General features: G+C 48.4%; 1 protein-coding gene across 3 annotated transcripts in view; it reads right to left on the bottom strand.

The window, feature by feature from the left end:
- Eva1c (eva-1 homolog C) overlaps positions 1 to 22,985 on the bottom strand; it is a 74,509-nt gene extending 51,524 nt beyond the window's left edge. For all 3 annotated transcript variants that reach the window (XM_075959520.1, XM_075959528.1, XM_075959538.1), the window contains exon 1: positions 21,447 to 22,985. In XM_075959520.1, the coding sequence (XP_075815635.1) occupies positions 21,447 to 21,588 (142 nt within the window). In that variant the 5' untranslated portion in view covers positions 21,589 to 22,985. The remainder of the gene's footprint in view (positions 1 to 21,446) is intronic.
- Between the last annotated feature and the right edge of the window lie 2,876 nt (positions 22,986 to 25,861).

Genomic DNA, 25,861 nt, shown 5'->3' with positions numbered 1-25,861 from the left:
GCATAGCGAAACCCTGTCTCCAAAACCAAACCAAAAACCAAAAGCATATAATATCTTCGTGTAAGCCATGCAGTGTGCCGGCATATATGTGAATCCATCTCTTGATCACTTGAGACACCAACTATATATAGTACATAAGAAAATACTTTATCTGTGGTTTTTATACTGCATTATTTAGGAGGTGCTGAACCAAAAAGTCTGCACATGCTCAGTGTGTGCACGGGTGTGCTGTTGTTTTGGTTTGGTTTGGGTTTTAGTCCCATCAACCTAGTGTTAGTTGAATCCACAGACGCAGGAGCCATGACTGTAGAGGAAAGGGTATGAGCTGCAGGGGAAGAGGATATGAATCAATCAATTAAATTATTGCCCCAAACAATTACCCTGCGCGTGCTCTGTGACCATCTTTAGATCACAGTCACTATTTGATTCCAAACAGGTCTGCTAGGAGACCCTCTGTGCTGCTCCAAGCAAAGGCCTCAGTCCCTGTAAAATGAACACTTTGTTTTGTGACCAGGTACCAACCCCAGAAAGTTATTCAGGGAGCACCATCTGGGTTAGATTAGTTTAAAAGAAACTGGATCAATCCCCCACATTCCCCCCCCCCCAGCATCTAAACAAAACACTTTTTCTTTTCTTCGGGATGCAGAGTAATCCCCAAACTACAGAGCCGCTTGGCGAGGACGCCAGGTTTGCAGTGCACTTGATAACTTAATGCAACTTTTACCAGCACTTAAAACTCAGATATGAAATCTACCTTGATCATTTTCTGCTTGGAATTGGCCAAATCTGCCTTGCTCTCCCCGTGTTCAACAAAAGGCTCTCAGAAACTATGTTCAGGGTCACGGACCAATCAGCAAGGCCCGCAGGGCCTAATACCTAGACGTGGGGTAGGAAGGTGCAGTCTCCCCTCCCACCCACTAAACAGCTCTCAGTCCTGAGGCCTCTTCTCTTCTTCTGCCCACCCTCAGGACGGGCAAGATGATCAAGGCAGAAAAAAAAGACTTAAGGGCATGCATTTTGTGCTTCATTCGGTTAATTGGAAAATTATACAGTAATCTCACTTCTCACATAAATGAAAGCGTTTGTTTTTTTTCTTTTTGCACTTTGTGGGCGATGACGTTTAGACCGTAGCCTTAATAACCCCGAAGAGCTGTTTGGAAGAAAAAAGTGAAAGGATGCGGGAGGTGGGGCAGTGGTGCTCCTGACCAGACATGTCATGTTCCTAAACAGATCACAAAACCACCATCCTGGGGTTCCTAAGGCTTGAATCTGATCTGAGCAGTGTCATCCAAACGATGGGACCTCAGGACAACTTAGATGGCTGGCTGCGTCTGGCACAGCCACCAGCTGGGCTCAGTGGAGGGTTTGGGCAGACCCTCCAGCCTTCAGTTCTTTGGTTTCATCTAAGAACCCGGGTAACCTACCGCATTCCCCCACTCCCCCCACCCCCGCCCTTGTGTTTCGTAGACACGGGGAAGCTGGATTGGTAGTCAGCAAATGAAAAGAAATACGGGCGCCTGCACAGTAATTAGGCCGGGCTGGCCTCGAGCTCGGTATTCACCCTTAATTGATTCCCTGGCACACACAGCAGAGCTTGCTTTCACCTCCTCCTCGGGTAGGGAGTGGCCCTGGAACCCTGCACTTCCTTCGTCTCGCTGGGAGCCCAGCTCCCCTGCCCGCCCTCACCTACGCTTACTGTTCTCCACCTGTTGCCTCATTTTGTGACAGCTGAGTGACCAACACCTCTGCCCTCGCTTTGTCTGCTCTGTCCACCACCATCCAGGGAATTTGTTTTCCAGCCTTGGTTCCTGGGCACCTTCTGCACACACGGCATCCAGATCCTGTTTGCTTACGTATATCCAAGTGAACACCACGTTTGTGGATTTGGCATCTGTAAGCTTGCCCACTTGCTGAACTCTTCCCAGGGGTTTTCTGGATAGAGGAAGAGAGGTGGAAGCTTTGAACTTTCTGTTGCACACCTCCCAAATGATGTCAACAAGGCAACACTGCCTTCATAGCAGCAAAACAAGAACGGTGCGACCCACAGAGACTTGGGTTCAAGAAGCCTCCTTTAGACGAGGCTTCGGATGAGTTCTGGCTTCTGGTCCAGCCTCCTCCCAGGCTGAAAAGGCTTCTCACTTAGACCCAGGAGCAGGATTTCTGAATAGGAATCACCAATCACCTCTCACTGCCCTTACAATAGTTGTTTCAATGGCTCACTCAGAGTTACCTCCGATGTTCAGCAGAGGAAGAGAGAGGGAAGGCGGAGTAGAAGCCACGCACAAGTCAATCAAGCGGAAGAGAAACTTCCTGGAAGACTGGAGAGATAGTCTGGCGGGCAAAGTGATTGTCGCACAAACATGAGCGCTTGAGTGTGAGCCCCAGAATCCACATAAAGAAACTAGGCATGGCAGTATGCACTGTATTCCCAGCACTGGGGGTCCAGAGACAGGTGCGTCTCTGGGGCTCAATGCCCGGCCAGCCTAGCCTACTTGGTAAGCTCCTGTAGGCTCAAGGCCAGCCTGGTATACATAGTTAAACCATATGTGTGTGTGTGTGTGTGTGTTGTGTGTAAATTATAAAAATGTTTATAAAAGACAAAATAAAGATAGCATGTTTTCTCTGGTTTAGGAATGTGGAGTTTATATTTTAATTTTGCATTGTGTCCTACAAATCACACAGCTGATCCTGAGTGTAAAGGTGACAGTTTAGCCCTAGAATAAGGAGGGGGTGGTGGGGACTTGGGCATAAGAGAGAGTAAAGGCTTAGAACAGAAAGGCTGCTGATTTAAGCTGGTGCTATCATTTACTGGGAAAGCGTGTACACAAGGACCAAGCTCTGTGATTCTTTCCTGCCTTCGTTGAGCCTGCAGGATGTTCCTCGGGGTCCAAGATTACAAGCTCTGAGACAGATGATGAAGTAGGGGCTCACAGGTCACCAGCATGTTAGTGACGGCTGAGCCATGGGCAATAGCAACTGCGGGGACGCGGGTGGGGACAATAGTGACTGCAGGGACGCGGGTGGGGACAATAGTGACTGCGGGGACGCGGGTGGGGACACTTATGAAGGCAAACATGTAAGAGACAGGACAATAAAGAAGGAAGCATTGGGGGCAGGGGTGACAGGAGGAATGTGAAGGAATAAGAGGACAGCAGAGGCAGGAAAGGGACACCACCAAGCTGACCAGAGTGTGGCTTTATTAACTCATGTGACCTCAAACAAATTGGTCAAGCTTCCCACCACAGATGTCAGTATCAAATAAAGTCAACATGTATCTTAGCGGGCCGTGGAGATCAAATGAGCAGTGTGAAGTGCTCAGACCTCTGCAGTATTAAATCCCTCAGCTGCTATAAATAGGTACCAGAAATAGGGTGACTTAGAACATTAGGAACTAATTTTCTCTCACTTCTAAAGACCAGAAGTCCAAGATCGTGTTTTGGGGGCCTCGCTTCTTTTGAAGGCTCTGGGGAAGGGTTGGTGTGGATGCTCTGGGGTTCCACCTTCTGGGAGGCCCTTGGTTCCTCAGTAATATGATTCCAAACTTCCCACGGCATCTTCCCCATGTGCACGTGTGTCTATGTCCAAGTCTCCCTTGTATGAGGGCATCAGTCAAGGAGGAAGGCCCACCCCAATGACCTCATGCTTACTTGGTACCTTTGCCAAGGCTCCCTTTCCAAATAAGGCCGCATTCTGCTGTCCTGAGGCTTAGGAGCACACGGCTCTCTGTAGAGACACAATTCAATGCCTAACAGTCACCCTGCCAGCCTCAGGTCTGTGGAGTGGTTCATCTTTGTTGTTACCCCCATTGCTCAGTTGCTTTCTTCACAGGTATGTGGGAGAGCCCGAGGCTAGGAGCCTGAGTCTGTGTTGTGGTCACAATCTCCACAACAACCAGTGTTTTCCCAGCAGCACTTGAGACCCAGGTGAAAGTAAATAGGTGAAGTAAGAGGAGGGAACAAGGAAAGCGGAACAACACATTCCGATAAGCCACTGAAGACAACCACAGCAACACCGTAGAGGAGGAAATTTCTCACGGCCTGTCCTCCTCTGCCTCTCAGGGGCCAGCAGGAGACCTGAGATGCCAAGTGTGAGGAACTGAACAATACCCCTGCCCGCCTGTGCCAACACGTGGCTTCACAGAGATGAAAGTGTGATCAGTTACTAATCAAAGTCAGTTTAAATGGTGTGGGTGATCTTCTTTATTGCCTGTTGACAAGTTCAAGGGCTCTGGGAAACCATAAACTTGTATTTACCCTGGGGCTGAGCAATAGGTGGTAACAAGCCAATTTACCAGACATGCCTAGTTGGACATCACCTTAAAAGAAACCTTCCCTGGGCTAAACTGGAAGCCACCATTCCCAGAGGATAAGATGGATGGGGCAGTGAGGTAAACCAGAGCTTGGAATGAGGGAGCTGCTGTGTTCTAATGAAGACATTTAAAGAGAGCAGTGAGGGGCTGGCTGATGGTGAAGGGTTTGCCACTCAAGCCTGAAGACCTAAGTTTGTTCTCCGAAACCCACATAAAACTTTGGGGGAGACGCCAGGCAGGTGGCCTGGGGTGCAGTTCCATCCATCACTGGGGAGGCAGAGGCAGACGGCTCTGTGACAAGACATTCTAAAACCAAACTGGTCCCAGTGAAAGAAATTGTCTCTAAAAACAAGGTGGCCATCTCCTGAGGAGCAGCGCTCAAAGTTGACCACATATGAACACATGCATAAGAACTAAGTTAAGTAATACATGAATTAATCAAAATAAACAGTGAACTCTGTGGGTCCAGTACAGCCCTCAGTGGAGCCTCAGAAAATCAAAGGCTGACTCCTTCATCCCCTCTCCCTCAGCCCCAAAGCCTCAGGTTCTGGAACTTTCTTCATGTCTTTTCTTCTTTAATGTTTGCCTATTCTAATCAAGACTGTTCCAGGCTGAGTGAGAATCAGTTCATCTGAGGGAAAATGTCTGATGCTTTTTGGATCTACAAGACACCTGTTCCCAACCCTGAACAGACACTGTTCTCTCCAGGGTGAGAGGTGCCTCAACAGCTACCAGCACATGGGACTCTAGGGACAGTGGCAAATGCCAGAGTGTTGAAAGATAAGACTATTCTTGCTTAAAATAAGACTAAAGAGATGTGAGAACTGGGGCCAGGGAGATGGCTCAATGCGGGAAAAATATGAAGACTACAGTTTGGATCCCCAGAAGTCATGTAAAAAGCAAGAGTCATGTAAAAAGCACATGCCTGGAATCGGTCATATGGTGAGCGGTCCTATAATATAGGGTAACCCTGCAGTCCTGTGGTGAGCTCTCCTATAGTATAGGATACCCCGCAGTCCTGTGGTGAGCTCTCCTATCGTACAGGGTAACCCCGGGGTCCTGTGGTGAGCTCTCCTATAGTATAGGGTACCCCGCAGTCCTGTGGTGAGCTCTCCTATAGTATAGGGGACCCCGCAGTCCTGTGGTGAGCTCTCCTATTGTACAGGGTAACCTCGGGATCCTGTGGTGAGCTCTCCGATAGTATAGGGTACCCCGCAGTCCTGTGGTGAGCTCTCCTATAGTATAGGGTAACCCCGGGGTCCTGTGGTGAGTGCTCCTATAATATAGGGTACCCCGGGGTCCTGTGGTGAGTGCTCCTATAATATAGGGTACCCCGGGGTCCTGTGGTGAGTGCTCCTATAATATAGGGTACCCCGGGGTCCTGTGGTGAGTGCTCCTATAATATAGGGTACCCCGGGGTCCTGTGGTGAGTGCTCCTATAGTATAGGGTAACCCTGGGGTCCTGTGATGAGCTCTCCTATAATATAGGGTACCTCGGGGTCCTGTGGTGAGTGCTCCTATAGTATCGGGTAACCCCGGGGTCCTATGGTGAGCTCTCCTATAGTATCGGGTAACCCCGGGGTCCTGGGTAAGCTCTCCTATAGTATAGGGTAACCCCGGGGTCCTATGGTGAGCTCTCCTATAGTATAGGGTACCCCGGGGTCCTGTGGTGAGCTCTCCTATAGTATAGGGTACCCCACAGTCCTGTGGTGAGTGCTCCTATAATATAGGGTACCCCGGGGTCCTGTGATAAGCTCTCCTATAGTATAGGGTAACCCCGGGGTCCTATGGTGATCTCTCCTATAGTATAGGGTATCCCCGGGGTCCTGTGGTGAGTGCTCCTATAGTATAGGGTAACCCCAGGGTCCTGTGGTAAGCTCTCCTATAGTATAGGGTAACCCCGGGGTCCTGTGGTGATCTCTCCTATAGTATAGGGTATCCCCGGGGTCCTGTGGTAAGCTCTCCTATAGTATAGGATAACCCTGGGGTCATGTGGTGAGCAGTCCTATAGTATTGGGTAACCCCAGGGTCCTGTGGTGAGCTCTCCTATAGTATAGGGTACCCCACACTCTTGTGTTGAGTGCTCCTATAGTACAGAGTAATCCCGCAGTCCTGTGGTGAGCAGCCTTATAGTACAGATACAAGAATTCCTGGAAGCTCTTGGGCCAACTAGCCTGGTGTACAGAGCCACAAACAGCTAGAGAGACCCTTGAGGGCAGCAAGGACTACCACTAAGGTTACCCTTTGACCTCTACTTATGAGCCCCATGAACAGGCATGCTACAGAACAGGTGCACGATTCATGTTGAAATGATGATATCTTATGTAATGACATTTACTATGGATGTTCACTTCACCTCCTTATTTTGTGTTCCCTAAAGTGGCTGTTATAGCATTTAATTTTCCATATGCAGGTTACAGTGTTCTCTGTTGGTCAGCTCCATTCTAATGTGTGACTTCCTTGGTGATAGCTTGATTAAGGTCCAGCTTTAATATTAATTTTCCATATGCAGGTTGCAGTGTTCTCTGTTGGTCAGCTCCATTCTAATGTGTGATTTTCTTGGTGATAGTTTGATTAAGGTCCAGCTTTAATAAAGGATTTAGCTGCTGATGACTGTGCTGTGGAATTCCCCTGTGGTTCCCCTCTCTAACTGGCAAATTCACTCTTGCCCACAATCTGCTGAACTGCAGATAGTGTCAGACAGTGCTCACTCCTCACCACTGCCTGAATAATAATAATCATGACAATTATTCTAATGTGCAACCTACCTCCTGCACTGCAATTTCACCCCAGTCTCACAAACACTTAACATGCTTTAAAGCAAAGCTCTCAGTTAGGACATCGGTCTGCCAAAGCCCTACCTAATAATTTACCTTCGCATAGAAAGAGAATACATAGGTACAGACTGGGCTTGCTTTCATCAGGTTCTTTGGCAGTAATAAATCACATTCCAGAAAGTTCCACAAGGTTCCAGGGAAGGCTGCGGGGTGGCTCGTAGAACATCACTGAACATCTTCTAGAGATACAGGTTTCTCGCTCAGCTTTATCAGCTCACACGGCAGTAATGAACTAGGCTATTTCTTTTGTTCAGGTCTGTCTTGCAGCAAAGGACCTGGGCCAGGAGGGTTGAGTATATGTCTGTTTCCAGAAACTCATCTTGCCTATGGTCTTGCTTTATATGAGAATCAGTTCAGAGCAATCCTTGTTATTGATATGGAATGTCCTTCTGTATATGTGTTGCTTTTATTGATTGATAAATAAAGCTGTTTCAGCCAATAGCTTAGGCATATTGATAGTTAGCTCTTATATCTTAAATTAACCCATTTCTAGTAATCTGTGTGTCACCACGAGGAAGTGGCCTACTGGTAAGGTTCTGGCATCTGTCTCCTTTGGCAGCTACATGGCATCTCCCTGACTCTGCCAACTCTCTCTACATATCTCTGTTCAGATTTCCTGACTGGCTTTACTCTGCTAAGCCATTGGCCGAAACAGTTTTATCCATCAACCAACAAAAGCAACACATATACAGAAGGACATCCCATACCATGTTATATCAAGGGTTCCCCATATTGCACCATGTTACATTTCTTTTTTTTATGATCGATGCTTTTTATTACAAAATAGTAGTCATGCTCATACATTTCTTATTATAGAAACAAAACAAAAACCTTCTTCAGGACTGTAAGAGACTTTCTGGAAGCCAGAAAGAAGGACATCCAAGTTGTTTGGCTAGGGATGTGTGGTACTAGACAGAGAACTCAAATGAGAAGACAGTTGCCCCATCACGAGGACAGATTGTTGGTCACACTGTGACAAGATTCCCCAGCCAGAGTGTCGCCAGTTCTTCATGGCTCAGAAGGACCCAGAGGTTGATGTGATGTTCCGTTCTTTGCATGTAACGGTTAACAGCAGGGAAAGACAGAATGGAGGGAGGCCTCATCTGTGCTCATGTCAGGGAAGAAAGGGAAGGAAGAGTAAGATTAGCACCCAGGTTTCCTCACTCATTTTTAGGACAGCTAAACCCAGGAGTAAGCATTGAGTTTACAGGGTGTCAGAGCAGCTCAGGAAAGTCTCTGGGCCTCCCTTCTCAAACGGCATTGAGGGGGAAACAGTGTACAAGACTCAGCTCTGAAAATGTGTGCAGCTGGCCTCTGTAACCATGGATCCCACACCCATGGGCTCAACCAACTGTGCATTGAAAACATTTGGGGGAAAACAGTGTCTGTACTGAATATTAAGACCAATTTTCTTGCCATTAGCTCCCAGATAATTATGTCAGCTATTTGCATAGTGTTCCATGTTGTCATGTAATCTAGAAATAAGTGGGAGGATGTATGTGCACACGGGAGGATGCACCCAGGTTACATGCTAAGCCGGTGGCACATTACAAAAGGAACGTGAGTGCCCTCAGAGTTGGGGGTCTGAGGGAGGCCGCTGAGAAGGAGCTACTGTGTATAATACACAAAACACATACTGAATAGTACTCAAATGTGTTTTTCTTTTTCTTCACTGAACCACGCTCATCTAAAAGGCAACCCAATCTTTGCCTAGGACAGGATGTGTTTTTACTAAGAGGGAGTAACAAGAAAAGACGCTTCAATGTCACCATGTGTTGGATCTGAAAACCTAAGTTCCAGGGCCCCTGAATGAGCAGGAATGAGAAAATGAGCAAAGCCCTCACTGTTGGCCAGCCTTCTTACATCACCCACTTGAAAATCAAATCTGAAACAGGGTTCTGACAGGCTCGCTATTTTCTCCAGTGCCAAGAACCATACAATAGACCTTTTTTTTTTATTCCCTTTTTGGACAAAGCTCTTAAAACGCTTCGAAATTCAGATGGACTGAGTCACGAAGCTGTTCAAATACTGCCTACCCGTTCCTGCCAGTACCCCCACTCGCTTTCTTGGAAACAATAGCAGATTTTCTGAGTCTGAGAGAAGGAAATATTTTGCGTAGCGTTGTGACTTGTCTATGAAAGAGGTGACAGGAGCGAGCATGGTATGGAAGTGGGAACCATCCTGAAACCTTGCAGCCTCCAGGTGGGAGGTAGCGGTGGGCTCACCTCTTCTCAGGGTGGGCCCACAGTGTCACATAGCTCCACATGTGTCCTACGAAGTACGTGAAGTGCATCACAGGGAAGACATAGCTGCCTAAAAGCAATGTGTTTGTGTGTGCCTGCCGGGGGCTGTCCGCGTGTGGGTGTGCTGAGGCAGCTGGGGTGGTGGGCAGAGAGATGGGGATGGCTGAAGGGAAGGGGAGAGGAAGCCCATGGGGATTCCAAAGGAAAGCAGATCTTCACTCAGTGTATAGGACTTCCTGTCCTCCTTCCCTTATGAGACTCAGATCAAACCGAGCCCTGAGGTCATTGTTGACTGCGATTTTGAGATAACTGAGGTGTGTGGCAAACACATCCTTGCTCAGGCTTCCACCTGCAAGCAGAGACTTCAAGCCTGGCCGTCTTCCGGCGCAGCCTTGTAACTGGCTCCTGCTGGCAGCAAACAGCTGAGCTTGAAATGAGGAGGGAAAGGGGCCCAAAGCCACAGCCAGTCCCTTAGAGGAAAGGAAGCGGGTGGGAAGGACCGAGTACAAACCACGGGGCAGAGTGGAGAAGCACCTTAACAGAGGGGCTTTCATCCCTCCCAGTCTGGAGGAACTGAGAAGGTGCAGGCTTCAGGACGTGAGCTGTCAGTGTCTTAGAACTCCTGGTTCGAGTGTTTTAAGCGCTGACAAAATCCTGAGCAAGCAAAGGCACCTACAGCCAAGTCTGACGCCTTGAGTTCAATCCCCAGGACCCACACGGTAGGACGATCCCAGTTCCCACGCACTGTCCTCTGACCTCGCCCTGTGTAACACATACATGTGTTCACACGCATGTTCACACACAAAAATAAGTAAATAATGTGAAAAAATTAAGCGTTTTAATTTCTTCAAGTTCCAGCAGGGTGGGAATGAGACAGGGAGGGCTCTGCTGGGCTACTCCAGGTTCCTCCGCCTCTGCCAGGGACTGGTGATCCCTCCCCCTACAGCTGCCCTGTGCTCTGGAAGATGCTTAGCGGCATCGTCACGTGACCAGCCCCAGTTCCACTAGCACCCCTCAAAACTGTAAAGTAGCCTACAGACATTGCCCAACATTATCTAGATGCAAAATCATTCTGCTTTTCATTAACCCTTCAAGAGAGCCACACTTACCCTAGGTAGGCAGGCAGGCATTGGGCGAGGGGAGTGGGAGTCCTTTGGCCGCACGGGATTGGTTTATACTTTTAAGGGGTGTATTGGCTACTTTTCTATTGCTGTAGTAAAATACTATAACCAAGCACAACTTATGGAAGAAACAGTTTCTTCTGGCTTATGGTTCCGGAGGATAAGAGTCCATTACAGCAGGGAGGCGTGGCAGCAACGGGCAGGCTTGCCAGCAGAAACAGGAAGTTGAGGACTCACATCTTCAACCACACTCATGAAGCGGATCAGGACCTTGGAGTGAGGCAAGATCTCAAACTCTCAAATACGCCTGCAGGGACACACTTTCCCCTAGCAAGGCCACATTTCCTAAACCTCCCAAAGGGCACCACTCACTAGGATCAGGTGCTCAAATAAATGAGCCTATGGGAGACATTTCTTATTAAATCTACCTCAGAGAGCCAGGCGACTTAAGGAAAAGGGAAGTCAGAACAGGAGGACCTCTGAACTTGACCTGGAAGTGAAAGAGGTAAGACAGATCAGAGGAACCACAAGATCCAGGGAACTGGCCACAGCAGCTCCCCCTTCCAAGGCTGTGGAGGAGCTTCTGCCTCCAGGCTGACCCACCCACGGGTCATTTTGATCATATGCTTTGGGATAAGTGTTTAATCATCTGAGGCTCACAAAATGGAAAGCAGAATTACCAATGACGGTCCCTGGTGTTTCACAACCAAAGAGACCAAAAGAAGCCTGAACTTGCTTTTTTTTTCATTTTTTTTTCCTAATGAGAAGGGGCTGTCACTTTGTCTGCATTCTTAAAGTCTATCCTTCAGTGACTGCACAAATTGGCTTTCTAGATAAGATCATTCATTCCCATTTCCACCTGTCTTCTGTCCAGCAGGCAAGGGAGGGGGAGGGAGGGACTCAGTGACAGGTCTCTTGTTCCTTAGGACAGTATAATGATTTATGATTTCAAACCTGAGAATTTTAGAAGTGGCCAAACATGAAAAGTTTTCTAAGTAAAGAGAAAGAAAGGAGGTGGCTCGGGGGCATAGTGAGCGCCCCTTAGACTCTGAAACCCTACTCGGAGAGCTGTCAGGAGTAAGCATCGCGCGGGCCTTTGCAGACAAAAAGGGTTATTTTATCCAGATTATTCCCTACATTGCCGGGGAGAAGGGACTCATTTGTAATCATCAAAGGAATGCTGACAGACTCGAAACGAGATTACACTCCATTATACTCATCCGAATTCAAGATTTGTTTTGGAGATCTTTCTTAGATTTCTTCCTCCTGCTCCTCTGACCCCAAATGAGGCTATTTGTATTCACGGGACATCCAAGGCACGCATGAAATCAGACCATTCGTAAACACGGCTCGGATTCAGCAGCCCCAGTGGTTGCCTGGACTTACATTGTTCTGTGCTTGGAAACTTGGCTGTCGAGGTGAAACCACTAGCCCCAAGCACCACTTCAACTTCTAACTTGTTAAAGCAGAGAAAGTTCAATGTTGGGGCCTGAGTCCTCTAAGGGTACAGGTGTTGGCGAAAGTGTGAGTCAGACACACATGAAAATGTAAGACCTGCACACAGTCATCTGCCAGGTGTGTGGGAACAATATGAAACACTCGGTTCTAGCTCTCTGCTTTGATTATTATTTTAGAGTCTATGACCTGGCAATTCTATTATCTACCCTTCAAACGCCTCTCCGGTGATTCTTATGCCCATGAATCCATCGAAACCAAGGACAGGACAAGAGCAGCTCATCCTACTGGCCATGGATCTGGCCTGGCATCTGATGCCTGAGAGACTTTAGGATGTTCCTTTTCCTCTCCCACAATGCCCTTGGGACCAAGGCTCATCTGGGGGAGGGGATGATTCAGGCTGGTAGTCAATGGAGGAGCTCAAGTTGGTCAAGAAAGGGCCACAGGAATTCAGACAAAAGAACAAGATAAGCTGTCTGGACTGGAGACGCAGCTCAGTGACAGGGTACCTGCCTGGCGTGATTGAAGTCCTGGGTTTGATAGCAGGAGGAGAAAAGATACCCAAAGGACATCGCTCTTAAGAGAAAGATAATGCAAGTCAGCATGGTAGCACACAATTTTATTCCTGTACTTGAGAGACCGAGGCAGACAGATTTCTGTGAGGCCATGATTAGTGTGCACAACGGGTTCCAGGCCTATAGATCTATTTAGTGAGACTTTGTTGAAGGAGAAGGAGGAGGAGGAGGAGGGGAGAAGGGATGCTGCTTGCGGTTTGAATGAAAATGGCCCCCATAGACTCACATATTTGTGTGGTTAGCCCCCAGTTGATGAACTACTAGAGAAGGACTAGGAAGTATGGCCTTACTGAGGGAGGCATGTCACTGTAAAGTGGGTGGACCCGTGTCAGTCTCTCCCCCCCATCCCCCCCCCCCCCGCTCCAAAGCTCTCAGCTCCTTCTCCAGCACCATGCCGTGCCCGCATGCCACCATGCTCCCCACCGTGATGATAACAGACTAACCCTCTGAAACTGTAATCAAGCCCCCAGTTAAATGCTTCCATCTGTAAGTTGCCTTGGCTCTGGAGTCTCCTCTCAGCACTAGGACAGTGACTGAGTCACCACTCCAGTGTGAAGACAAAGCAAGGAAAGTGAGAGAGCGAGTTCAGAGTTGTCTGGACTCTGTGCTCATCACCCGTTCTTTCTCAGGCATCCTAGACTTAGGGTCCTGCACAAAGACGCCCCATAGCCATTCTTTCAGTGAAGATTTATTACTGGGAAAAGAGTCTTCACTTCAGACTCATCTTAGTCAATAGTTTGACCATCTATAGCTCCAGGCTGAGGGTTGTTTACATTTTCTTTTCCCTAGAAGCATGAGGTTTTATCTCCTGGTGCTGTTGCTGGAGAGACCTTATAGATAATATTTTTCCCTTGGTTTGCTTGTTTTGAGCGTTTTACAGATTTGATGTATCTGTGAATTACCTGACTTGAGATGCTTAGAAGCAGAATCTCCCAGCAATTCCTGCAAACTCATTCTGTGACTCTGATGAGTGTTGCCTCTTTCTCATTTTCTCTCTCTGAAGAATTGACGTGTGTGTGTGTGTGTGTGTGTGTGTGTGTGTGTGTGTGTGTGTGTGAACTTTCCCTTCCATTCTATATGCCTATAGATTTCCTTGCCATTTTCTACAGAATTTTTGTAAGCATTTATCCTTTCTGTTTCATCCTGAATAATATCTCTAGTATTTCCATGTCACTGTTTCTGTCTTTGGCTCTGTCTAATCTATTCCTTGACCTGTCTACAAAGATGTTCATTTCAGTCAATGTGTTCTTCATGTCAGGAGTTCATTTATCTTTCCTTCAATTGGGCATCTTTTTCACGGTAGACTTTGCTCTTTTCTCATTTGGGGGATTCCCTCTTTCATTTCTTGTAGTGATATTTCATTTATATTTTAATAAATAGAGCATGCCTGCAGTTCAGAGAGTAAAATAGCTCCACTGGCCAGCCTTACAGACAAGGTTGCAATAACACATACCTTTAATCCCAGTAGCCACACTAGTTTGCCATAGAAACCAAGTGGTGTCTGCTTTTAATCGCAGTGGTACATGCCTCTAATCCCAGCCCTAGAGAGGATTATAAAACAGGAGGAAACAGCTCTCAGGCACAGCCTCATTCTGAGGATTCCTGAAGACAGAATAGCCACTTCAGACTGAGGTAGAAGTAAAAGTCAGTGACTGGCTGTTTTGCTTTTCTGACCTTCAGGTTGAACACCAATTTTTCTCTCTGAGTTTTTATTAATTGTGCTTTATTTGGCACCCAACATGGGGCTTGAATCCACGACCCTGAGATTAAGAGTTTCATGCTCTATTGACTGAGCTAAAATGAAATATCACTACATTTTTTTTTAGTTTTTTCAAGACAGGGTTTCTCTGTAGCTTTGGAGCCTGTCCTGGAACTAGTTCTTATAGACCAAGATGGCCTCCTGCCTCTGCCTCCCAAGTGCTGGGATTAAAGGTGTGTACCACCACTGCCTGGCTCAATTTCTTCTTTAATACCTCTTTTATTTCTTAAGAACTCTGTTGCTGTTGCTGAGTATTGCTTGTTTAATGTTTTCAACTGTATATTCATAATCAGCAGAATTCCACCTATCTGAATCTTTTTTAATTAAAGTGTGTGTGTTTGCCTATATGTGTGTCTTTATATGAAACTTGAGTGACTTGTGCTGCTGATGTTTCCACATAGGGAACACCTATGTGATGTGGGATGTCCTTTTATTGATTGATGAATAAAGCTGTTTTGGCCAGTGGCTTAGCAGAGTAAAGCCCTAACAGAGATAGAGAGAAAATAGATGGAGTCAAGGAGATGCCATGTAGCCACCAAAGGAGAAAGACGCCAGAACATTACCAGTAAGCCACAGCCTCATGGTGATACATAGATTAATAGAAATGAGTTAATTTAAGATGTAAGAGTTAGCTAGGAATATGCCTAAGTCATTGGTCAAACAGTGTTGTAATTAATGTAGTTTCTGTGTGATTATTCGGACCTGGGCAGCTGGGAAACAAAAGCGTGGTTTCCCATTTACATCTATGTATTTATTTTTTCTGGGTAGGACATGGAATAAGAATTGCGTGTAAGTCCTGGGAAAGAGTAGGCTCTGGTAAAATAAGCAATGGCCATTACAAAGGTGGAATTACTTTAAACCACTCAGTGTTACATGACATTATAGTAAAGCGAAAGCCATGAGGAGTGAATGCATGTGAGCATGAAACTCATGGAACAGCATCTAAAGTAGATTTGCTTCTCGTCTGATAAACCAAGGGTGATCTTAACTCAATGCTGCTCACTTGTTCTGAGGGAAACCAAGCGAGGAGGCCACTGCCTGTGTGTGCTAGACCCATGTGTGTGCTAGGCCAGACTTTTGACTGGAGATGACCACACCTAGGGGTCGGTAACTGGCTCCCCCTTCTGAGGGGAGGAAAGCTGGGCCAGTCTCTTCCTTCTGGGCATCTCCTTGTAGTGCTACAATCTTAACAATCTTAGCAACCCCACAATTTATGCTCCTAAGAAAACAACTTCCTTACCAAAAGACACAGACACAACAGCTGCATTCAAACAGTAAAAGCCTCTCATAAAAGTTCAAAGAACCTTTGCCCTACTTTCTTGGGTCATTTCTTAGCCCAAATGATAAGCGTATGGAGTTGTGAAACCAGACGAGTCTTGGGCTCAAATCCGGAGAGCTGGGAAGAATCAGGCAAAGCAAGCAGTCAGGGATGGGCTACGGGTCAGGGGGCAGATGTCTTGTTAGCCTTCAGCTGGTGCCTCTTCAGGGGGGCTATAGTACTAAGCTGAAAGGGTGGAAGGAAAGACCAGTGACCTCCACATTTTAAATCATGACCCATCAATCAAAACAGTCTGAGAACATACCTCTACTATGTGTATATTTATCTATAAATTATACGCTGTTCAACTGTCAATGTAATTTTCAATTATAAACAAAAATGTCTTTTCTTTTTCAAGATGGAGCCGCAAATATGACCTGCCTCCAAATGCATGGGAAATATAGAAGGATTCAACATACCGCAGATCAAAACTTTGTTTGTTTGTAGTGGACTTCTGGCTCTACTCACTATATAGACCAGCTGACCTCAAACTCAAAGTCTGCCTGCCTCTGCTCCCGAATGAGAGCTAGGACTGAAGGCGTGCACCACCATGCCTGGCCTTCAGTTACATGCGTGCACACCTGAAGCTAATTCTGGTGGTGTATGCTTGTAATCCTGGCACTCTGGAGGCAAAGATAAGAACATAAGGAGTTCAATGACATCCTCAGCTAGCTACATAGAGAGTCTGAGGCAAGTTGAGCTACCTGAGACTCTTACTCAAAACCACACACATACACACCACATACACTTACGCCTGTTTGCATGGGTACAGGTTCTTTTTCCTTGCGACCATTCTCCTAACAATATAAACAACTACTTGCATGAAACTTTGGCTATGATAGGCATGGTAAGCAATGTCTGAAATCCCCCGACAGGAGCTGCGTAGTTTATACGTAGACAAAATGTCCTCGTAGAAAGGAGCATTTGATGTCCCTGGGGGTCCTTAATCACCCCTCAGAAGATACCGAGAAATGACCAGAACAATCGTGTGTATCTCCCATAACTGCAGCCTCTTCCCAGCTACCATGACAAGAAGCTGTGTCTCCTCAGTAGACACCTGAGACAGCAGTGGTCACCCCAGGAACTATCTAGGAAGGCTAGGCAAATTGTAGACACATTTTTGTTGTCCTGTTTTTTGACACCATCAAAGGCCAATCCCCTAGGCTAGCCCCAGTTCAGTGTTGGAGGTAGCTCTTGTTCTCCCAGCTGGGGCGTTTGGGGCAGATTAGTTGTCCTATTCAAGGCCAAGTTCTTGTCTGTAAATGAGACTAATACTCACCCAGGGGTTGCTACAGGGCTGGAATCAAATAACACTGAGCTCAATTAATTCCATTCCTTCTTGCTGTCTCTTCCCTGGGACTCTGCTGCTAGGCTGCCCTTTCCAATACAGCACCTGGGAGACCATGGCCATCAATAATGGCGCTCGTGAGCTGAGGCACCTCTTTACCACAGAAGGGGCCAGTGGGACATTTTCAGATGCATTTTTCAGCTGCTTTCCATGGATACAGACAAGCAGTTCGAGACTCTTGTCCTTCCTCCCTTCTTCCACAAGAGTCAGACAACTTCGGACATTCAGTTTGTTTTCCTTCTGGCATGAGCTTGCTTTTCACGCTCTAACATTTTTTTCAAGTGACAATGACTCCTAGGTGAAAGGACACTATAACTGAGGCATAACAGAATGCAGACATGGGTGTGTGTACATACGCATGTGCGCACGTAGGTGTTGGGAGGTGATGACAGTTGAGGAGTAGCAGGCTGGGTCCCCCGGTGGTGCACCTTGGGCGGATGGGGAAGAGGACCCCAGTCAGCCATGCTCTGTGTGGGCTGAAATATGAACAGGAGAGGTGGCTCTGTCCTCAGAGCATCGGCACAGGGCCTTGGGATTGCCTGGGAAACCTTAGAAGACCCCAGTGCCTGGATGTCTGCAGGTCATCTCAACAGAAGCCCTGGAATACAGCTGAACACCACACATTTAGCTCCCCAGATCATTCTATATACTTCTAGGGTTACACGTTGTTTGTCCGGGTGTAAAATAGGAAAAGTTAGCTTCCTGAAAATGAAGAATTATGCATGCCCTGTCCCCTTCCCAGGACTTGGCCCCCAATGCCCACTGTATCACATCCTGAAATTCTGGCCTGTGGAACATAGAACTTCCAGTCAGGTCTATGTGTTGGGTTGAGGATGGCCTGTGTGGCAGACAGATTTGTGAGTCACCCAGAGTCACATTAGAATGGGAGTATACTTGAAGGCATATTGTTAAATGGGTGATTAAATTAAGATAGAGCCATTCATGTGAGCCCTGACTCAGTCTGATTGATGGCCTTAGAAGATATGAGGACACAGACAGACACAGAAGGATGAGAAGTCAATTGTCTATAAACCAAGGACAGAGATCAAATGTTAATCTTAGATACCTAGCCTCTCAAACTGTTTCTTTAAAGAAGTATTTTTTTTAATTTAAAAGCTTTAAAAAGATTTTTAAATGTTACATGTAGGGCTGGAGAGATGGCTCAGAGGTTAAGAGCATTGCCTCCTCTTCCAAAGGTCCTGAGTTCAATTCCCAGCAACCACATGGTGGCCCACAGCCATCTGTAATGAGGTCTGGTGCCCTCTTCTGGCCTGCAGGCATACACACAGACAGAATATTGTATACATAACAAATAAATAAATATTTAAAAAAAATGTTACGTGTATATGTGTTTCCCTGCTTGTACATACATGTACCACGTGCATGTCTGACTCTTGAGGAGACTAGGAGAGTGTGCCCTGGGTGCCCTGGAAACAGAGTAACAACATATAGGTGCTGGAAACTGAGCCCGAGTCCTCTGGAAGAGTAGTCAGTGATTTTCCTTTGTTTCTTGTTTTTAAGGCAGGGTTTCTCTATAGACTCACTCTGTAGGGCAGGCTGGCCTCAAATTCAGAGATCTGCCTACCGTTGCCTGTGGGATTAAAGGTGTGTCTTCTCCTTCAACAGTGAGGGTCCAGATATCAAATTCAGGTCGTCAGACTTGGTAGCAAGTGCCTTTACTCCCTGAGCCAGCTTGTCTGTCCTGGGATACATTTTTAATAAAGCGATGGTAGCCTTTCAGTGACCACCACAGCCTGGAAGCCCAAAATCTTCAGAGAGTACCAGGGAGCCTGGACCCCAGCAGGGTTGGGGATGATTAGCCCAAGTCCCAAGCACAGAGAGGAGGAAAGGCCACCGTGCAGCTTTTGGATCATTAAGAGATCTAATGCTAGAAAAAAATCAGTGACCCAGGAAAAATGACACCAGCTGACAGCCTCAAGCAACAGCCTGGGAAAGCTGCGAAGGGGCGGTAGACATTAAGTAATGTTCTCAAACAGCAGGCATGTTCCACACTGTATGACTGACAGGGGCCCTCCGACGGGGGCCCACAGCCTTGTGGGACTTTCTTTCACATGGACACTTTCTCTAGTTTTCTCCACGAGGCCAGGGGGTCCTGACCCCCCCCTCCTCCACACCTTTTTGATGTTCCATTCCGTAGAAAACACGTGCTCCCTCGCCCCGGGCTATTGTGGGAGAGCTCCGCAGGGGAGAGTCCACTATTTCTGTTCCCCTTCTACACACTTGCCAAACTCATAAAAGGGAACAGGCCTGCCTCGCCCCAGGAGAGCAAGCAGGGCCCTTTGAGGCCACAGGAAATCAATCGGTGAGGCCAGCACTCTCGACTGGATCCCCACACTGTCCATTGGGAGCTAGGATTCCCCCTCTATCGCCTGGTTGGAGGATTTGCTTCGATTTAAAACGAAACGGCCCAGCTTTGGCTCTCTCTCTCTCTTTCTAAGACCCTTTGGATGTTTCCCCATCCCACATTATCCAGAACTTGTGTTTAAACCCGAGAGTGCTATGGTTTGGGAAGACAGGACCATGTGTTTCTAGACAGCAAGGAGGAAAGGTGAGAGGACCTGGCAATGCCACCACCTGCTGTTGACTCTTGGAAACCCTGGACCTCATGGAAAACAGCAGGAAAAGTCATTCACCAACCTCATTACTTAAAAACCTTCCAACAAGCACTTGCTTCTCTCTGGTGGTTGCTCCCTGTCTATAGCCCAGATCCGCAGAATGTTATTGCGGGGCACAGTTTATTTCCAGACTTGTGTGATAAACGTACACACTGTTAGTATTGCAACTGCTTCCCTCAAGAAACAGATTCTAAAAGTCTATAATCTGGTGGTGGGGAGGAGGAGTTTCGTCGCAATTTGCCTAAAGCAATATTTGTTCAGTTGTAATGATGTCACCGAGGATGGGGGGAGGCAGTTATTCAGCTTTTAATTCTTTCCTTACAATAACCGGGGCAAGACAGTGTCTAAAAGCTCAGAGCTGCTTGTCACAGCTTAAATCAGCAAACACAGAATCTTTATGGAAGCCAAGAAAGTTCTATTACAGAAAAAAGTCAATAGTGCTTTAAAAAAAAAAAAACCTGATGACTTTCCCCAGCCCATTTACCAGAGTTTTGGTTCTCTGCGGCTTGTTTTTAAGAGCCTCGGTTTGCTCGCCAAGCAGGCATATCTTGGCTTCCTTGGCCAGGCAGGAACACTGCCTTGATATTAAATATTCTAGGCAAAGAACCTCTGACCTACGGGCTCTCAGCTAACAATGAATGACATTCTCTGTAAGCAAACCAGAAAGCCAACTCAAGTCTGCTCTTCCAGATTCTTTGCTTGGTAGTCTGTCACGCAGCAGCACGGAGGGGTGACTCTTTATCACAATTATACCGAAAAACAGAACAGAACAAAACCCTGTAGGGAGGGGCTTCTTAGAGTCCTCAGCCTGAGCTGGGCAGAAAGTCCCAAGAGAAAAGGAAGCAAAGGGCACAGAGCTTCATCCCGGGCGTGATGGAAAAATCTATGGAGCAAATGGAGACTCGGGCTGTTACAAGAAAAGACATTTGTCACCTTCTAAACGCCACAGCCACACCTGCCACCTGCCACCTCACACCTCGCTAAAATCTTTTGCTGAGGTTGGGAGTAGGTGAATTCGCTAAAGAAAAGCATTGATCTTTGCCTTGGTAGGACAAAGTCTCTCTCTCTCTATCTCTCTGTCTCTCTCTGTCTCTCTGTCTCTCTCTCTCTGTCTCTCTCTCTGTCTCTCTCTCTGTCTCTGTCTGTCTGTCTCTCTCTCTCTCTCTCTCTCTCTCTCTCTCTCTCTCTCGTGTGTGTGTGTGTGTGTGTGTGTGTGTGTGTGTGTGTGTGTGTGTGGTGGGCGCGTGGGGAGTGCTGGCACCATTTGCTGTACACTCATGCCTCTGAGTATTCTCTGCTGTCAGCTTCTATGAGTCTCTCAAGGCATCTCCACCAGACCTCCAATCTTCCCAGGCTCCCTCCCTAGGGACCTGCTTGGACTTTGGGTTCAGCGTGTTCTGAGCTAGTCTCCTTACATGGGTACCCCTGAGTCTGGCTGGGACGCACCCTTATCATGTGGGTGGCCAGCCAAGCACAACTGTTCGTCCGGAACACGGTTCTCTTCCAGCGCTGGGCGTGGTACCGGGCTCAATTTAGGGACCCTCTAGTGAACACAAGAAGGTCAGGGCTGAACCGCAGGTGTCCAGGAAACTAACAGAGGTCAAGAGCACCGCGAAAAACTTTAAAGATCTTACAGGTCTATCGTTAGGAAGAGATGGTTCCCCTACTCCCATCAACCTAAACACCACACCAAGGGCTCCCACCAGGCAAGAAAACTGCTTAGGGAGTACACTTCAACTTTAATCCAACCAGGTCGTGCCCCCTGCAAAGGCAACTCCCAGCCTACCTCTCACCTGGGCAACAGCGAGGGGAACGCGGGCTCGTGGCAAGCAAGAGAGCTCTTACCAGAGAAATCGGTGAGCGCGGAGGTCTCTTTGGAACACACCAGGACCGTGCAGTAGAAGAGACGCAGGAGCTGCCCAGGAGGCTCTACCTGCCTACGGAGGCCGGGATTCTGCGCGGGTTGGGGCTCGGGCGGCGGGCGCATGATGCGCAGCGCGGCAGGGAGCGGGCGCTGGCACTGGGATAGCAGGCCGGAGGACCGTGTCACATGGCGGTGAGAGTCGATGGCCAGCGGCTCCGCGGCCCCCAGCCGCCTCCCGGTCCTGGCTGCTCGAGCTTCTTAAGTGGTCGCCGCCGGGTCCAGGATCCCTAGCCAAAGGGAGGGGGCGGAGACCCGGGGCGGGGCAAAGAGTCCAGGGAGGCCGCCGCGCAGTTTATCCTGAAGAAATCTCTTGAGCTCCGTGCGCCTAAGGAACCGAGGGGGTGTCACCTCGTGCCCCGGAGAGTTGCCGAGACCAATGGGGCGCCTAGCCCCTAGCGGAGAGTGTCCCCGGCTGCGATCCCGGTGCTGCGCAACTTGAGCGCTTTCCACGCCCGGGTCTCTAGGCGGGGTGATGGCCCAGGCGCTGCTGGCCCAGCCCGTGCTGGCCCGGCGCCAACCTCACCCAAGCCGGTGGAGCAGCACGGCCGGTGCGGTCTGTGACGCACTTTAGAGCCAGTGCATCGCGTGCAGCCCTGGTCAGGCGGGATCGGGGACCGTGGGAAGATGGGGGTCCCGGAGATAGAGACATTACTATCCCCGCCACCTTCAGCGCTTGAAGTACAGCCACCAAGCACGCAGTACGTCCCATTACACCAAATGGGAGACTCATTCCTCCACTCGTCACCCCGCGATCTGCCTCGGCTCTTGCAGTTTGGACCTGAACGAGCTGAAGGTCTCAAACCGGTCACTCGGTTCCGTACCCGGAATGGAGCTTCCTGCGGGTGCTAGTTGACAGCAGCCCTCGGGGATCTGAGACTAGGCTGGAATAAACAGCCGCGGCGCGCTTATAATTGAGCTTTGTTTTAAAATGGGCCACGGCATCTATATGACCCTCTTGACTAAGCGCGATGTCCACATTTGGACACTCGTAGATCAAGAGATCGGTGACGACACGGAACAAAGCGTGCGAGCTCAGAGCTGCTGTCCAGGTGCAAGGTACTCTGGTTCCAAAGACCCCAAACCCAGGGACAGCGCAGGCTCCCAGGCCCTGCGGCGCCGGAGGGAAGGAGGAGGGCCCAGCGGGCGGACGCTGGGCACAAAGTGTTCCCCATCCACCGCCGGGAGGGCTTGCCAAGTTCGCCTAGCGCCTGAAACGCGGAAACGTAGATAACGAGGCCCAAGGGCGGGGCCAGGCTTACAGCTCCGCCCGACTCGCAGAGCAGAGCTCAGAGAGTAAGGCCAGGCCGGCAGAGAACGAGGACACTCTGCCTCCCTGTGGCACGGTCTCAGAGGTGGACCACTAGGGTCCAAGGAGGATGACATCCGCACACCCTTCAGGTGCTAAATGAGCCAAATTGAGATCCTGAGAATGGAAAGGAAATGCTAAATATCGGTGTTTGTTATAGAGGAAGGCAGTCTGCAAGGCTGACCGCTAAAACAAAAGCACAGCATTGAGCTGGAGAGATGGCTCAGAGGTTAAGAGCCTGCTGCTCTTCCAGAGGACAGAAGGTCAGATCCCAGACCCCAGTGCTAGCAGGTAACACCAAGTCCTAGTCTGGCCTCCACAGGCACCCTCACACATGTCACACACACACACACACACACACACACACACACACACACACACACACACACACACACCTTTTGAAGGAGCGAGAATAGATCTGAACTCTCTGACCTTTGGTCAAGGTGGAACGGATTTGCTTCCGTGGGCTCCCACAAACATGAACATCTTATGTTGGGGAAGCTGACTGAGGCTGGAAGAGTAGGTAAGATTGCACAGCTCACAGGGACCACTGGGGAAAGAGTGCTCAAACTCTGGGTCCCTCCCCCTCATCTAGGTATAGATTGGCCACCAGTGTGTGTCAGGTTCTTTGGTAGGGCACGAAGATGCTGGCACAGGAAGGAACCATGTTCCCACGCTTCCATATTGTCAGCTGGTGATAAATACAGGAGATGTGTGTGAAACAGCTTGAAACATGCAACAGATGTCCAGTCCATAGGGTCATTACTACAGCAGGGAAGACAAGACATTGGACCTTTCATGCCAAGTGAACAGTCACAAAAGACAAGGGGCTAAAAGAGCCCAAGAGAGCGCTAGGAGGACCGGGGTGCAGGGAGTGTGGACATCAGGGAAATTTTTTATGACTAGATAGATGAAAATGATAGAAAGAGCTGCCTACTACCTAGGAGCTAGCAAGCCCTAGAGATTTGGAGGTGGGAGAACATTTTAGAAAGAGGAACCTGAGCCACAGAGATGGCTCCGTGGTTAAGAACACATAGTATTCTTGCAGAAGACCTGGGTTCAAGTTTCAGCACCTGCATCTGGCAGCTCACAACTGCCTGTAATTCCAGCTCCAGGGACTCCAACGTCTCTCTGTCTGTCTCACTCATACGCATATATACACATGCACTCATAAATAAATAATAACAAAAATATCAAATAAAAAAGGAAAAGAGGGAACCCGAAGGATAAAAGCTGAATGGAGCACGGCTCTGGAGAAGGACGGAAAGTCTAGGCCATCTAGGGCAGAGAAGAAGGGGTTATGGTACCTTGGAGACTCTGGCAAGCCCCAGTTCAGGTTCTAAAGGTCTGGCTAAGCACGTGTTTAATAGGTATGTATGTGGGGTAGACCTGTGTGAATTCACGAGGATGCCAGAGGACAACCTTGGGGGCCGCTCCTCCGGTACCACCACTTGTTTTCTTCTCTCATTGGCCTGGAAGTCCCCAAGAGGCGAGGCTCGCTGGCCGGCCAGCGCCAGGATCCACTTCTCTTTGTCACCCCGCTAGGACTGCAAGCTACCTGCCTTGCCATGTATCATGTGGGTTCTGGGGTTCAAACTCAGACACTTTAGGGACAGAGTCATCATCTCAGACCTTAAGGGGCCACTTCATGTCAAACTGGCAAAGGGTTGTGAGCAGAGAGGTGGTGTGAGCTGGCATGTGTTGGTAGAAATATTCCTATGGATAAGGCCGAGAGGTTCTCTCAGTGGCATTTTGCTTAGACTGTTCAAGTCCCTGGGTTGCATCCCCCCAAAACTGCAGGGTGGAAAAGAATCCTGTGGCCACTAGGTACAAATAGACTGGAGGCATCAACAATTGGTCCAGCTGGATGTAATGGTGCATGCCTGCAATCCCAGCACTTGGGAGCCTGAGGCAGGAGGATTGCAAGTTTGAGTCAGCTTAAGTACATAGTGATAGCATGTCCTAAATTAAAGGGGATTCGTGGAATATGCACCCAGGAGAATCAAAATTAGTGACTGAAATAGATATCTGCATGCCAGTATTTATTATCTGAAGCAGCCAGAAGGTGGAAGCAATCCATGCGCCCATCGACAAGATGCAGAGTATTATTTGGCAATAAACAGGAGAGATGCTCTGGTACGTGCTGCAACACGGGTGGACCCTGAAGACATGTGCTAGAAGAAACTAACCAGACAGATGGGGCATGAGCCGGCTTCCCGGAGGCGTTTAGTCAGCCGGGTCACAGGGCAGGATGTAGACCGGAGCGGGAACTGGAGGGAGGTGGGTCAGGAGTTATTGCTTAATGAGTACTTGAACTTGTTTGGGGTGATTTTTTTAAAGTTCTGGAATTTGTGGTAACAGCATAATTACAGGCACTGAGTTGTACAACTGAAAGCAGTTAAAATGAAAAAATTTTATTATATAAGTGCATCATAGCTTTAAAAACTTAATAATGCAATAGGCCCTAAGCCATTGGATTATACATTTCAGACAAGTGAGTTAATAGTCGCGAAGTATCTCTCAGTGGAGCTGTTTTTAGGGTCATACAGTAACAGCGGCTCTAGAGGGCCGGGCGTGAAGAAAGCCCAGAGGTCAGCGGGAAAGAGGGCAATAGAGAAACTGGAAAGATTGTATGTATTGGAGGAGGTTGTGTTCATATGGGCGCACATGTGTGCATGCATGCGGAGGCCAGAGGACAACCCTGAACCATCCACCTCAGGTACCATCCACCTTTTCTTTTTTTTAGAGAGGGGCGGGTGTCTCAGCCTGGAGCCTATGACTCAGCTAGCCTGGCTGCCCAGTGAGTCCCAGGGATCCGCCTGTCTTCATCCTCCACTTCTGGGATGAACTCAGATCTTCACACTTACCTGAGACACTGAACTATCTCCCCAGCCTCAAAGATTTTGCAAGAATGGAGGCTATGCGGTGGGAACTGGCAGTTGAGGTCTAGGAAAGAGGAGACAGGAGATGACTTCCCCACCTTCCTTCCCATCGCCCCTTAGCCTTTTCTGTTATTTCGAAAGAGTTTCT

The sequence above is a fragment of the Microtus pennsylvanicus genome, chromosome 1 (assembly GCF_037038515.1).
Source record: "Microtus pennsylvanicus isolate mMicPen1 chromosome 1, mMicPen1.hap1, whole genome shotgun sequence".
In the NCBI taxonomy this organism is placed as follows: Eukaryota; Metazoa; Chordata; class Mammalia; order Rodentia; family Cricetidae; genus Microtus; species Microtus pennsylvanicus.
The sequence above is the reverse complement of the archived record's forward strand: the minus strand, read 5'-3'. Positions and strand labels throughout refer to the sequence as shown.